The sequence below is a fragment of the Aethina tumida genome, chromosome 5 (genome assembly GCF_024364675.1).
Source record: "Aethina tumida isolate Nest 87 chromosome 5, icAetTumi1.1, whole genome shotgun sequence".
NCBI classification, from domain to species: Eukaryota; Metazoa; Arthropoda; class Insecta; order Coleoptera; family Nitidulidae; genus Aethina; species Aethina tumida.
This window is the reverse complement of record NC_065439.1, coordinates 22,434,797-22,449,607: the sequence shown is the minus strand read 5'-3', so window position 1 is coordinate 22,449,607 and position 14,811 is coordinate 22,434,797. Positions and strand designations below refer to the sequence as shown.

Genomic DNA, 14,811 nt, shown 5'->3' with positions numbered 1-14,811 from the left:
TGTTATTTTTATAAAATATAAAAATATATTTAGAAATTAAATGAAAAACAATTAAAAAAAAATTTAATAATAAATATAAATGTCAGTGACAAAATATAAAATAGATGTATGGTATTCTAATTCTTCTTGTACTTCTTATTCATTTCACATTTATTTATGCATTTACAACCTAATATTTTTCTAGTGATGAACCTCAAAAGTACAAACAATCCTGTCAATACTAGCAGTACCACAGCAGATACAAAGAGCACAACATCTATAAGATGATATTGGTACCATGTCAAGTCTTCACCGGCCACACGAAGATGTTCCGCACCATTGTGACGTATTACATACTCGACCCAAAACACTGCTTCATCAATAGGCTTAACTTTTCTGTCATGCATAATTTTGGATCTAGTCTGAGCATTTTCATAGTACCTAAAAACGATGTATGAATATATTTGTGAGTCAATTTGTTGAAATATACAAACTTACTTAGGATTGTTCAACATTTCCTTTATTTTGTACAAAAATTCTTCAGAATTGGTCAGATTTTTGTAATCATGGCGTAGTGCAAATCCATGATTCACCATATTTTGTGCGTTTATCGGTTGATCTCCAAAAATTGGTATACACAGTACAGGTTTTCCAAAATAAATTGTTTCTGTGGTACTGAGTAAACCACTGTGAGTAATAAACAATTTGACATTAGGGTGAGCTGAAAATTATGTTATAGATATTATATTCAGTACAATAAATTATAATTTTTACCCAAAACATCCGCCTGGGGTACCCACTTCATTGTCCTTACATTATCTGGAATCCCTGGTAAATTATCATCTTCCCATTTCCAAAGTACTTTTTGTTTGAGTTGTTTGAATGCTCCAATAAGGATATCGATTTTCTCCTTAGGCATATTTTTGCTCTTTAAAACGGAACCCATACTAAAGTACACAACACCATGTTCGGCCTTATCCAAATAATGTTTCAAATCTTTGGGAAGACCTTTCGGAGGTTGCACATGGTAACCGCCTATTGCTACCATCTTTGGAACAGTTGGAACTGGTTGAAAGTTACTAACATGTGAATTCATCAACACCAAAGTTATATTTTTCTTCAATTCTTCTATAGATGGAGAGTCTGGATAATATTCTTTAAGGACTTTTTCTTGATCAGGAATGGCGAACGCAAAGAAAACTTTGAAAAACAAATGAATCCATAAGTTATATACTCTTTGGAAGAATGACATTTTTACAGGTAAACCTGAATTCACTTCCGGTATAAACGATAAAGGAAATGGATTTCCAACAAGGTTACTGACTAATGAAGTTGGTCCAATGCTGCTATATGAAATTAAATGTCCCTTAAAGAGATGACTAAATACTTTCAATGAATCTGACATAAATTCTTCCACGATGACTGCATCGAAAGTTTCTCCATCATCCAACAATTTTTTTACTTTTGTTGACCCTAACGTACCCCTAGAAACTAGGCTTACCATTTCCCTAAACATTTTAAAGAATGTTGATGCTGATTCGTCAGAAGTAAACATGTCCATTTTATTTTCTTAAATAAATATTAAAATTAAAATGTTGAAAAATTTAATATTACATGTATTTACCATTATATTTTTCTAACACTTCACTCAACACTACCGGCCTATAAGATCCATTAGTTGGAACATAATCATCATCGTAAGGGCTTAGAAGAGTTACATCGTGTCCAGCATTAGCCAATCCTCGGGCCAAAGCACTTCCTAAATTGAAATGACTTCTTGAAGGTACAGGAAACACTAGTAAAATTTTGTATCCATTACACAAACTTGAAATACCCAACAAGGTTAAGAGTGTCTTGAATGTCCGCATCGTTATCTGACGACGGTCTAAACTAAACTGAAGTGTTTATAAATAAGTTAAAATTGTCTGCCTAGGATCTATTGTAAGTATTTAGTTGAAGTAAATTTGCGAGGTGATTAAAGGTCTAATTATGGGAGTTTTTTGTTATCTATGTCTCCATCTATATTGTAAATATTAAAACAATATTTTATAATATTTACTGTTGTAAATCTAATAAAGTCTTCTCTAATATTGTGTAATATTGTAAGTAATTTCGTTACAGTAGTGAGAGAGTACGACAGTAGAATTATCACTGATTTAATACATATATATTAATATTTATTTATAATATATTGACTAAATTTAATATTTTAATTAATAGTGCTCTCATAACACAACGTAAAGAACAAAAAACAGTAGCAAGAGTAATATGGTAATGTACAGATGAAGGTTAAAATATTTAAAGGTTAAATTTTTACACCAGTTAACTTTTCCGGGTCACGCAAATGTTAACAAATAATATATTAAGCGGTTTCGAGTAAAGCATTTTCATAATATTCCTACATAATTAATTTATCGATTACTTAGTCATTCTTGAATACACATATGTGCTTTTATACAATATTTTTGAGGAAATATATAAATATATTCAATTTATCTTTAAGGAATTTTGATAAAAGGGCAGAGTAACATATATTCTTTAACACAAAATACAAAAATATAAAATAAAATATTAAATATTAACTCTTCTTCTGTTTATGTACATATTTACATCGCAATATTCTTCATGTCATATGCCGCAAAAGCACAAACGGTGGTATCAATGCTAGTACTACAACAATAGATACAAATACAAGATGATATTAGTACTATATCAAGTCTTCACTGGCCACACGAAGATGTTCAGAAGAAAAGTTACGTCGCGTCCTGCATTAGTCAAACCTCTCGCCAAAGCATTACCTAAAATAAAATGGCTTGTTGAAGCCATAAGGAATGCCAGTAAAAGTTTATATCCATTGCATAAAGCTACAAGAGTCAATAAACTTGTTTTTAATATTTGTATCATGATCTGGCTGCCGTCTTGTTTGAGATAAACTCTCAATCAGTGATTTTATAAACATTACACCATTACCTGATTAGTATCTATTACAAATACATATTTAAACTGCAAAGTCATTAAATATCATATCAATTATATGTCACTTGTTATACACTATAATCAAATAATTTATATAAATATCGTATATACAGGATTTGAAAAAACGAAATAAAAAAATGTGTCCTTAATAAAAATTTATTATGATTATATAAATTAATTTAAGTTACGAAATATTCCAAAGATATATACTAATTCCTCTTGACTTTCTTACTCTTCTCAGAGTTACTTTTGCACCTACATCCTAATAATTTTCTAATAACACACCGCAAAAGTACAAACAATCCTGTCAATACTATTATCACAACAACAATTACAAACATCACAACATCTAAGAGAGCATATTGGTACCACGTCAAGTCTTCACCAGCCACACGAAGATGTTCAGCACCATTGTGACGTATCACATACTCAACCCAAAATACTGCTTCATCGATAGGCTTAACTTTCCTGTCATGCATAATTTTGGATCTGGTCTGAGCATTTTCGTAGTACCTAATAAATATTTATATATGAATCATTTATAAATCTGTTTTTAAATAATTAACTTACTTGGGATTGTTAAGCATTTCATTTATTTTCGCCAAAAACTTTTCTGAATTTGTCAGATCTTTGTAATCATACCTAAGTGCAAATCCCTTGTATACCATATTCTGTGCGTTCACCGGCTGATCCCCAAAAATTGGTATGCACAATACAGGTTTTCCGAAGTAAATTGTTTCAGTGGTGCTAAGTAAACCACCATGAGTTATGAATAATTTTACATTAGGATGAGCTAAAATTATTGTTGTTGATGTACGGTGCTCAGTAAATTGAATTGCAATTCTTACCTAAAACGTCTGACTGAGGTACCCACTTCATTGTCCTAACATTATCTGGCAATCCAGGTAAATTGTCGTCTTCCCATTTCCACAGTACCTTCTGCTTGAGTTCCTTGAATGCTCTAAGAAGGATATTGATCTTTTCCCTTGGCATATTTTTGCTCTTTAAAATAGAACCCATACTGAAATATACAACACCATGTTCTGCATTGTCCAAAAAATCTTTTAAATCTTTGTGTAGGCCCTTTGGAGGTTGAACATGGTAACCTCCAATTTCAATCATCTTTGGAACTGATGGAACCGGTTGGAAATTGCTAACATGCGAATTCATTAATACCAGTGATACATTTTTTTTCAGATCCTCTATACTTGGGGAATCTGGATAATATTCCCTAAGTAGTTTTTCTTGGTTAGGTGTCATTACATTTTGGAAGAAAGCTTTGAAAAGTAAATGGAGGTAGAGGTTATAAATTCTTTGGAAAAATGACATTTTTACGGGTAAATCCGAATTCATTTCCGGTATAAACGATAATGGAGATGGATTGGCAACAAGATCGTTGATCATTGCATTGGCCCCAATGCTGCTGTATGCTATTAAATGTGCTTTAAAAAGATGTCTAAATATTTTTAATGAATCTATCCTAAATTCTTCCAAAATAACTGCATCAAACGTCTCCCCATCCTCCAATAATTTTTTAACACTTGCTGACCCTAAAGTTTCCCTAGATATCAGATCTAGCATTTCTGTGATTATTTTAAAAAATTTTGAAGTCGAATCCCCAGACTTAAACAAATCATGTTCATTTTCTACAATTAATTGTTAAATTAAAATGTTACAAATACATAAATTGCAATACTTACTGCTGTGTTTTTCCAAAACTTCATTTAGTACTAAAGATCTGTACGTTCCATTAGTAGGTACATAATTGTCTTCATAAGGGCTCAGAAAAGTTACATCGTGTCCTGCATTAGCAAAACCACGCGCCAAAGCAGTTCCCAGGTTGAAATGACTTTTAGAAGGCATTGGAAATACCACTAAAAGTTTATAACCATGACACAAAACTGTAATAGCCAATAAAGTGAACACTATTCCGAAAGTGTGCAACATGATGTGTTTGAGGTTATAACTGAAGTAAACTGAAGATCAATGAGTTTATAAGTATACATTTTAAATTTGTATCGTTGTTAGACTAATATTGCTAAGTCATTAAAGGTCTAATTATCAATGTTTTTGGTTATCTATGTCTGCGATTCTAAGACAGATTTAGATGAGTCATCTCAAGAGGGTTTATTGGCCATATTATGTGATTTACATTTTAGATGCTTTCTTGAACTAATTCTATATTATAATACTGCTAAATAAAAACAAAAATATGAATTTTCATATAAACATTTCTAATATTAACAATATTTACATATTTATAGTATTATTAAAAATGATTTAAATCATAGTAATGTCTAATTAAGTAATTTATTACATTCTAACACAACAGCCGTTATCGTAAAATCATCATTTAATAAATGAGTTTTGTGTTATTTAATTTGAATTTAACTAACTAAATAACAATGAACTTAATATGAACATTAAGGAATATTAAATAAGAAAATGTTCGATCAAAATTAAGAGTCTTCTTTGAACATATGTGTTGCTTTATCCTTCCTCTTATTTCAAAAACAAAAACTAACAATAGCACAATGCCTATGCTAAATATTAAAGTTAAAATATATATAAATATTTTCCATCTACACCATTTTATACAGAACTCAACCAATTATATAATTGTTTATTAAAATAAATTAATGTTATACAGATATAAGCTTATCTAATATTTACAATTAGTTAATCTTTTTATACTCAAACATATTTGTCACGTTAGTCTTCCTCAAACATATCTTAAAAATGTGAAGCATGATCCATAAAAATATTGATATTGAGATGACAATCGTAATAAACATAAATAATATAACATCAATGAGATAATACTTATACCACGGTAAATTTATTCCTGCAACTTTAAGATGAGATGCTCCATTGTGTCTGATAACATATTCCACCCAAAAAATTATAGTATCCATTGGTTTAACTTCTCTATCATGAAATATTCTTGATCTCAACTGAGCATTATCATAATATCTTCAACACAATAAATCTAAGACTATTGACAATTCAAGCCAAACAATTTACCTTGGATTGTTCAGCAGTTCAATAATTTTAGCCAGAAGTTCTTCGGAATCAGTTAAATTATGGTAGTCGTGTCTTAAAGCAAAACCTGCGTCAACCATCTGTTGCGTATTTGATGGTTGATCTCCAAATATTGGAATAGCCAACACAGGTTTACCGTGGTATATAGTTTCTATAGTACTCAATAATCCTCCATGTGAAATGAAAAGCTTCACATTTGGATGGCCTACAATGAACCTAATTAATCACAACTAATTTAAATTATAAAAATAAATTACCTAAAATCTCTTGTTGTGGGGACCACTTCATGATCTTTACATTTTTAGGTTTACTGGGTAACTCATCATTTTCCCACTTCCACACAACCTTCTGTTTCAACTGTCCAAATGTGTTTAGTAAAATATTTACTTTTTCTTTTGGTAAATCTGTACTTTTCAAGATGGAACCCAAGCTGAAGTAAATCACACCTTCATCTGCGTTGTCCAAAAATTCCTTTAATTCTTGATCTTCGAATCCTTTTGATGGTTGTACGTGGTATCCTCCAATTGGTATCATACCGGGAACGATCGGAGTAGCTTGATGAGTACTAATGTGAGAATTCATAAGAATCAAAAACACACAACTTCGCAATTCATCTATACTGGGAGCATTTGGATGATATTTCCTCAGAAGCTCCTCCTGGGCTGGTTTCATGACCCAGTGTTTTAAAATCATTTCAGAAATGTACATTAGGAAATTTTCGGCACGGTCGACAAAACTCATGGGATTTGTAAAAGACAAATCTATTTCGGGAACATAAGCGAGAGCCGACGGGTTTCCGACCAAATCATTGATCATATAATTAGGTCCCACTGGACTGTACGCGATCAATTTGGCATTAAACAAGTATTGAAAAACCTTGAGGGCATCGGTCATAAATTCCTCGATGATCACTGCGTCAAATTCCTCTTTGTTATTAGCTAGCTCTTCAACTTCTGTGGAGTTGATTACCAGTTCCGTCAATGAATTCAGCATATTAAAAAATTTCAATGTTTGGAATATGGAACATATCAATTCAAACATATTAACATTGTGACCTGAAAAATACACAAATATAAGTGGTCAAAAAATTTAAAATTTCTCACGTTCGTATTCTTGATGAAGTTGATGGAGCACTAGTTGCCTATAAGTTCCGTTTTCCGGTGGATGTTTATCTTCAGTCGGTGATAAAAATGTAACATCGTGTCCGGCATTTGCTAAACCTTTTGCGAGGGTACTACCCAATATAAAATGACTGGATTGTGGTATTGGAAATACCACTAATATCTTGTATGAGTGTCCGAAATTAAAATATGTGACCAAAATTGTTAAATTGAATAAGTATTGAAGATTCATAACGAGAACTGATTGATATGCTGTAATAAACTTTATACAAAATGCATATGATATGAAATATTAATATAGGTAAGTGGCAGTGGCGGGGTAATTGTAATAAAACAAAAATTAATTCGATTTATAAATCATATATATAGCTAGAAATACTAAATAATGAATAATGCTGTTTATATTATTAAATTCCTGCTAGTGTTACTGAACTAATTTCAATGATTTAAAATTAATGACATTTTTATCTATTAATTTATTCATTTATTTAATTATTCATTTATTTAATTATTATTTGCACCTTTATTTAATTATTATTTGCACCTAATCATTGATAGGCCACTGCAAACTGGTCGTAGTAATTTCGATTATGTGTTACAAAACTTTGATGAAATGTTTTATTATTCATTCACTAAACACAACGAATTGTTAATTAAGACATGTTTTATGTTAAGTTACATTAATGTTGTTTTCCAGGTAAGAAAACAGAAAAATATACTTTAATGTTCATAATTATTAAGTTTGCTGTAAAATATATTTTTTTAATTCACAAAGCGATCCTTTATGTACTTTTATCTAAATTAAAAGGTTATAATATAGAAAAAATTAAAAATATTATCATAGTAGATTTGGTGAAGGAAAAATTGCACGTGCATCGAAATTTCGAGTAATTATGAAACATATTACCAAGGTAACAATACAGATTTTATCTATAAAGTAAGAGTCTGGAATAAAATATTTGTACACAAAAATCTATAAGCTTATAACTTGATAATTGATAGCATGAATCATTATGATTTAATTTCAATTAAACATTTATGGGTAAAATAATCATGAATTTGAATTTTTCATTTCAACTGCAAAAGTGTGAGCAATCAATATTTTTACGACAACTTATAAAAGTTATCAATTAAATGGAATATAATTATTTTTCAACTTTAATTATTTGAACTTGAAATATTTTGATACAGTTTAAAATGCTTTTTGACTAAAGTATTTATGTTACTTTGTTTCTCATAGTGTAATAATAATGTGTTATAATAATTTTCATTATCTATTATAATGAATAATATAATATAACATAATAATATATTTGGTACTTATCAGTAGTATAATTCTGTGGAGATACGCAACCCATATTACATCACTAAATGTGAACATCTTTAAATATAAAAATATTACTACATATTTGGTTATTATTATATCAACTTTTTAAAATTTTAAATATTTTAGCCATACTGTGTAGAAGTTTTTTTCATATATCTCATTTAAAAGATTATTTAATATAATTTAATTAAACGTAGACTATAGATATAACATATTTTGGTCAATAATATACAAAAAGCCACTTTTATTATTTATCATTATAATATATATTAATTATCATAAAAATTTAAATCATTTATTATTTGTTTATGGTATTAGTAATCAATATGAGTATATTTATAATTTGTATATAATTTTGTATGTATCCAAATATCAATCTAAAACGACCAATAAGTAAGAAAAAAACAACATACATAATTCAGCTTGAAACATTCAAGTTATTCCTTTTAATGAATTTCATTTTAATGCCATTTTTTGGTCTGAGAACCAAATCCGTAATTAGAACAACAGTTTCAGGAGTGTCGACAGGTTCCAAAATAAAATTTCTCAAGATTCCCGTGATGACCGTCTTTATCTCCATCAAAGCGAATTTTTGTCCTTAAAATAGATATTAATTTAACACATCAATAACAAATAATCATAGTATTACCAATGCAATTTCTGGGTCCAGCGCTGAATGGAATGTAGATGAACGGATGGCGCTTTTGAGTGTTCTCTGGTAGGAATCTATCCGGATCGAAAACTTCAGGATTCTCGAATAATTCCTCCCTTCTGTGCATGTCATAGATGAAAACGTTCACAGAAGTTTTGGCTGGTATCTTGTAACCGCCTTGAGTAATAAAATCTTCGCTCAGAATTCTGGAGATCATTGGAACACTCGGATACAATCTAAGACTCTCCTTAATGCATCTCTCTAAGTAGTTCAGCTCTTGAATGTCGGCTGAAGTGATTTTTCTATCTGAGTCCCCAAATACTGAATAAATTTCTTCATAAATTTTCTCCTACAAAAAATTTTATTTGTTAAATTAAATACTTTTTTTTGCTTTGTGGTGTGTACTTGAATGTCTTTGTGGTTAGCAATCAACATCAAGGTGAAACAAATTGACATGGATGTAGTGTCGTGACCCTACAAAGAAATCAACTCAATTGTTGGTGGCAAGACAAGTAAAACAATACCCATTACTTCAAACATAAAAGTGTCAACCTCCTCCCTTATTCCAACGTCGTCAATAGGAGCTCCTTGCAGATTTGCAGATATGAGCATATCCAACATGGCCAGTTTCTTTCTCGTCGAATACGACGAAGGTTGAACTGTCATGTTGTTATTGCTCAAAGCAAATTTCGAGAGCTGTTTACGTTTATCGGCGATAACTCCGTAGGAAAAGTTATGCAAGTATTTGGCGAGGCTCTTCTGCTCCCAAAAGCTTTTTGTAAAAGCAAAAATGGGATCGAAAAAGAACCAAGGCCGAGTAATTCTGTAGACTATGAACTCTCCCATTTTGTAAACAGCACTTTTGTATTCTTCCTGATCTTTTCCCGATGCCATAGTAGTTCCCATGGCCGTTTCTAAAGACAAAAAATAATTAAATGAGAGAATTCAGTATAATGCATTATTTCAATTACCCAATATTGAATGTAGAGTAAACTGAGTGATTGGTTGTACAACGTCAATAACCTGTCCATTTACTTTCATCAATTCATCAACTAATATATCGGTTTGTTCGGTGAAAACAGGGAAGAATTCCTGCAGTATATTAAAATGAAAGGAAGGAGTAAGAATTTTTCTTCTAGATTGCCATTTGCTGCCATCACTGGTTAAAAGTCCAGTTCCAAGCCAAATGTGAAGGAGATCGTAGAGATCGCTCTTTGAGTTGTGCTTTGTGGATGATATCAAATTCTGTCACAAACAAACATATTACGTTAAAAGTTCTCTTTGTTTAACATAATGCAATACATCACATTTGGTGATTTATGATGCACATATGAGTAATATTTGTTGATAACAAAAACAAATAAATGACTTAATATGTTCAAAATAAATTTTTTGATTTGATAACTAAATATTTACATTATTTTGTATTGATTATAAAATCAAAACAAAGTAAATCCGTCTCGTGAAATCGACGCAATTATGGAAAGGTCATTTATTGAAATAAATATAAATTTATGTTGCAACAAGGAACTATTATTATAATCTTGAGTGACGTAAAAAATATTTTTGATTAGATTTGTCTCAAAATGTATGTGAGGGTTTTAAAGCAGAATGGGGCCAAATTCAAAATAATAATAATAATAATAATAATAATAATAATAATTTTGTGTTTATATAAGATTTTTCAGTGATACATTTTCCAATACTATAATTAAACAACTTCAAAATAAGATCAGTAGTTCCTTTTAACCATTTAAGAGATATTATTTAAATTTAAATTAATGTATATATTTTTTATATTCTACTTTTTATGGAAACTTAAGAAATGGAATTATTTAATGATTAATTTATAATTAATTTATCGTAAGTGCGTTAAATAATGTAAAGTTAAAAGAGTTTATTAAAATGCTAATTGGTATTAATAATATGAATTTATGAATTTTAATGGATTAATCAATAAAAAATGTTACTTAAAGGGTTTTTACAAAAGTTTTAATAAAATTTTGTTTAAAATGTTGCATGCTCCATGTTGATCAGTCATATTATAAAATACGCATAAGAATAAACTGTTTCATCGCAATAAAAATATTACCTCAACATCAGAAGGATGGCCGAGTCCAATTTGGGCCATATGTCCCAACCAAATTCTAACAATACCTTCTTGTCCATACTCCTCGCCTAGCTGTCTAAGATGTTTGAATATTTTTTCTGAAACCCTCTGATTGTATTTAAATCTTTAAAAATCTAATCTAATCTTACCTTGTGAACCAATAAAATCGATAACATTGCCAAAAAATGGCAAACCTCTTGGCCCTGGCAACAAATTAATTTGCTTCCTGAATTCATTCCACTTTACCAAACGATGAATTAGGTATACTAATAGTAAGCCAAGTGCTGCTGTGAGCAGTATTGTCGATATCAACATTTTGGCTGAACTGACCAGTAGAATTTTCATGTATGTTATTTATTAAACAACAAAGAGATTGTGGTGGCAATATAGATAAATTATGTTTACATATATTGATTAGGCTAAGAATTCAATATTCATTACTATAAATAGTATAAATATTATAACAACAGGTGTGATAAAAGATAACTATTTTTTTGTGTAAAGGTCAATAAGTAATATACAAAATCATATTACCAAAAATTATTATCTCTATACATGTTTATGCCGATTGTTATCTCAATTAAAACATATTTTAAATTCTTTTGACATAATCCAAGGATTAAATTTAAACAATAATTTTGTCTTCTTTCATATGTAACAACAAAAACGTCAAGCTTTTATAAATAATTTATTGATTTGATTTTACAAAATATGGTATGTTACAATACTGTAAGGTAGTAATTACAATATAAAATGATCATACATAACAAACTATATTTTAATTACAATAATTTTTCCTTTTAATGAATTTGATTCTTATACCATCTTTAGATCTTATAACCAGGTCGGTTATCAAGGTTATGGTATCTGGTGTGTCCACTGGCTCCAATACAAAATTCCTCAAAATTCCGGTGATAACTGTCTTGATCTCAATCAAAGCGAATTTTTGACCTAAAAACATGAATTTTGTTATTTGAAAGACATATTTTTTATACAATTTACCAATGCAATTTCTGGGTCCGGCACTGAAGGGGATGTAAACGAAAGGATGACGATTTTGTGTGTTTTCAGGCAAAAATCTATCGGGATCAAAGACTTCCGGATTTTCGAAATAATTTTCATTTCTATGCATATCGAAAATAGAAATATTGACTGAAGTTTTCGGTGGTATTTTGTAACCATCTGAAGTTATAATTTCTTCACTGGTAATCCGGGAAATCATTGGAACACTTGGGTACAACCTGAGGCTTTCTTTGATGCATCGTTCTAAATATTTCAAATCTTGGAGGTCGGTGAATGTAATTTTTCTGTCTGAATCACCAAAGATCGAGAAAATTTCTTCGTAGATTTTATCCTACAAAAAATAGTTATAGTTCCCTATTAGTTTAAAATACAGTACTTACTTGTATTTCCTTGTGATTTGCGATTAGCATCAATGTGAAACATATTGACATTGAAGTAGTATCATGGCCCTAAAACCAATGCAATTGTATTAAAATTACAAATGCGAATTAATTTAATGAACCTCGAACATAAATGTGTCAACTTCCTCTCTAATCCCTTCATCATCGATTGCGACTCCCTCCATATTACCACGTATCAACAAGTCCAACATGGCAAGCTTCTTTCTTGTTGAGTACGATGAGGATTGCTCAAATTGTTTGTCAGCTAACATTTTCTGGAATCTATCTCTTCTTTGTTGTATTACATTATAAGAAAAATCGCGTAAATATTTGGCCAGGCTTCTTTGCTCCCAAAAGCCTTTGGTCAAAGCAAATATAGCATCAAAGAAAAACCATGGCCTGGAAATTCTATACACGATGAATTCTCCCATTTTGTAAACGCTTTCCTTGTACTTTTCTTGTTCTTTGTTTCCAGAAGTAACGGTTGTTCCCATTGCAGTTTCTTAAATACAAAACGTACTTATTTTTTAAGAATATTTGGTAAAATATTCATTAAAGTTACCCAAAATTGAGTGTAGTGTAAACTGGGTAATTGGTGGAATAACATCAACAACTTGTCCTTCATTTTTTATCAACTCTTTAACCAAAATATCTGTTTGTTCGATGAATATGAGAAAGAAGTCTTGAAGTATGTTAAAATGGAAAGATGGGGTTAATATTTTTCTTCTGGACTGCCATTTACTACCTATAAATAAGTTAAAGTAAGCATTGTTATTTGAGTAAATTGAAAATAAGTACCATAGCTGGTTAACAATCCGGTACCCAACCAAATGTGCAGCTGATCATAAATTTCACTCTTCGTGTTGTGTTTTGTGGATGAAATTAACTTCTGTAATTGCAAAAATAATAAAGAATTGTCAATGAATGTATAAAATAAAAATAGCAAACATTTTGTGAATCATAATGACGTTAATAGAGTTGTGTAAAAGATTAAGGTCAAAAACGGTGCAATCAAATCATAATATTTTGATTTTGCAACAAACGCCACGTTTTCCTTCTTAGCATAAGAACATTTCTAATTACGAATTGTAATTTGTAACTTGCAAATAGAAGTTGAATCTACCTCAACATCATCTGGATTTTGTGTTCCCACTTGAGCTAAATGTGCCAACCAAAGTTTGCCCGTTCCATTCTTAGTATACTCTTGTGACAATTTCCTCATTGATTTAAATATTTTCTCTGCAATAAACTCATTAATATTAATTAAAACATATATTTAACGTTATACCTTGTGATCCTAAAAGTTCCAAGGTATTGCCAATAATTGGCAAACCCTTTGGCCCAGGTATTAAGTTGATTTGTTTTCTGAATTCGTTCCATTTGATCAATCGATGAATTAAGTAGATTATTGTAAAACTTAACCCTGCACCTAATAATATTGTTGATAACAACATTTTTGTAAAACTTCTAGAACAACAACCTGCTATGGAGATTCTTCGTTACTAAAATCGATAGCTAATTGAATTGCTTAAATATTGTAATCAGGGTTAAAGTCTTAAAGTTAAGGACACAAGTACAAATACAGATAAAAATGTTTGGGTTAACAACAAAAGTTTTTAAGATAAAATGTATGAATCACAATTAATGCTAAAATTGAGTAACAAAAGAATAAGGTGCATTTTAATGGTTAATATAAAAATATTTATGGTAGTGTTCCTCTTTGTCCACTGCTTTGGTTCAGTTCTGTGTATTTCTGGTGAATTTATCTAAAACGATAGATAAGGGTATCTCTGTATAATCGATTTCATTTTGCGAAGGGTTTTTGTTTCAACTTAAACATTATTTTCCTGCTATTCATATAACCAGAGTACAAGTTGTCACTTTTTTTATTATACATCTATTTGTTATTGCGGAAAGATTTTTACGACTTTTTACCAATTTATCTTAAAACTAAATATAAAATTATCGTAAAATAATTCAATATGTACTTTAGCCTTGTTCTGTCGGTTTATATGCACTTGTGGTTTTTATCGAATTTCAACAGTACTGAACGTAGCAGATTTATCATACAGTGTGTTTGAAATTAACATGTTTAATATGACTCTATCAATTTTACTTGTTTGACTTAAAGAGTTATAACATAATTTTAACAACGTATTTTATGCAAACCTTTCAAAGTCAATGATTTTATAAAATAAAAC

The 14,811-nt window shown here is 30.0% G+C and overlaps 5 protein-coding genes across 5 annotated transcripts; all 5 read right to left on the bottom strand.

Moving 5' to 3' along the window:
* Nucleotides 1–52: 52 nt before the first annotated feature.
* Nucleotides 53–1,899, bottom strand: LOC109599106 (UDP-glycosyltransferase UGT5). Its single transcript, XM_049968048.1, has 4 exons — nucleotides 1,604–1,899; nucleotides 754–1,548; nucleotides 478–700; nucleotides 53–420 (listed from the first exon to the last, which is right to left on the bottom strand). The coding sequence occupies exons 1-4, from the start codon at nucleotides 1,845–1,847 to the stop codon at nucleotides 117–119; spliced, it is 1,566 nt and encodes a 521-aa protein (XP_049824005.1). The 5' UTR covers nucleotides 1,848–1,899; the 3' UTR covers nucleotides 53–116.
* Nucleotides 1,900–3,095: 1,196 nt separating this feature from the next.
* On the bottom strand, nucleotides 3,096–4,966 carry LOC109599115 (UDP-glycosyltransferase UGT5). The gene is made up of 4 exons (XM_020015056.2): nucleotides 4,656–4,966; nucleotides 3,804–4,601; nucleotides 3,526–3,748; nucleotides 3,096–3,468 (listed from the first exon to the last, which is right to left on the bottom strand). The coding sequence occupies exons 1-4, from the start codon at nucleotides 4,900–4,902 to the stop codon at nucleotides 3,165–3,167; spliced, it is 1,572 nt and encodes a 523-aa protein (XP_019870615.2). The 5' UTR covers nucleotides 4,903–4,966; the 3' UTR covers nucleotides 3,096–3,164.
* Nucleotides 4,967–5,561: 595 nt separating this feature from the next.
* LOC126265713 (UDP-glycosyltransferase UGT5-like) lies at nucleotides 5,562–7,413 on the bottom strand. Its single transcript, XM_049968047.1, has 4 exons — nucleotides 7,101–7,413; nucleotides 6,255–7,052; nucleotides 5,980–6,202; nucleotides 5,562–5,928 (listed from the first exon to the last, which is right to left on the bottom strand). The coding sequence occupies exons 1-4, from the start codon at nucleotides 7,348–7,350 to the stop codon at nucleotides 5,631–5,633; spliced, it is 1,569 nt and encodes a 522-aa protein (XP_049824004.1). The 5' UTR covers nucleotides 7,351–7,413; the 3' UTR covers nucleotides 5,562–5,630.
* A 1,329-nt stretch (nucleotides 7,414–8,742) lies between these two features.
* On the bottom strand, nucleotides 8,743–11,544 carry LOC109599109 (cytochrome P450 4C1). The gene is made up of 7 exons (XM_020015051.2): nucleotides 11,357–11,544; nucleotides 11,190–11,305; nucleotides 10,069–10,342; nucleotides 9,629–10,011; nucleotides 9,503–9,571; nucleotides 9,095–9,446; nucleotides 8,743–9,042 (listed from the first exon to the last, which is right to left on the bottom strand). The coding sequence occupies exons 1-7, from the start codon at nucleotides 11,520–11,522 to the stop codon at nucleotides 8,864–8,866; spliced, it is 1,539 nt and encodes a 512-aa protein (XP_019870610.1). The 5' UTR covers nucleotides 11,523–11,544; the 3' UTR covers nucleotides 8,743–8,863.
* Nucleotides 11,545–11,947: 403 nt separating this feature from the next.
* LOC109599126 (cytochrome P450 4C1) lies at nucleotides 11,948–14,103 on the bottom strand. The gene is made up of 8 exons (XM_020015066.2): nucleotides 13,899–14,103; nucleotides 13,734–13,849; nucleotides 13,409–13,499; nucleotides 13,173–13,355; nucleotides 12,733–13,112; nucleotides 12,611–12,679; nucleotides 12,210–12,561; nucleotides 11,948–12,158 (listed from the first exon to the last, which is right to left on the bottom strand). Exons 1-8 carry the CDS (start codon nucleotides 14,062–14,064, stop codon nucleotides 11,986–11,988), a joined length of 1,530 nt encoding a protein of 509 aa, XP_019870625.2. The 5' UTR covers nucleotides 14,065–14,103; the 3' UTR covers nucleotides 11,948–11,985.
* Nucleotides 14,104–14,811: the final 708 nt, after the last annotated feature.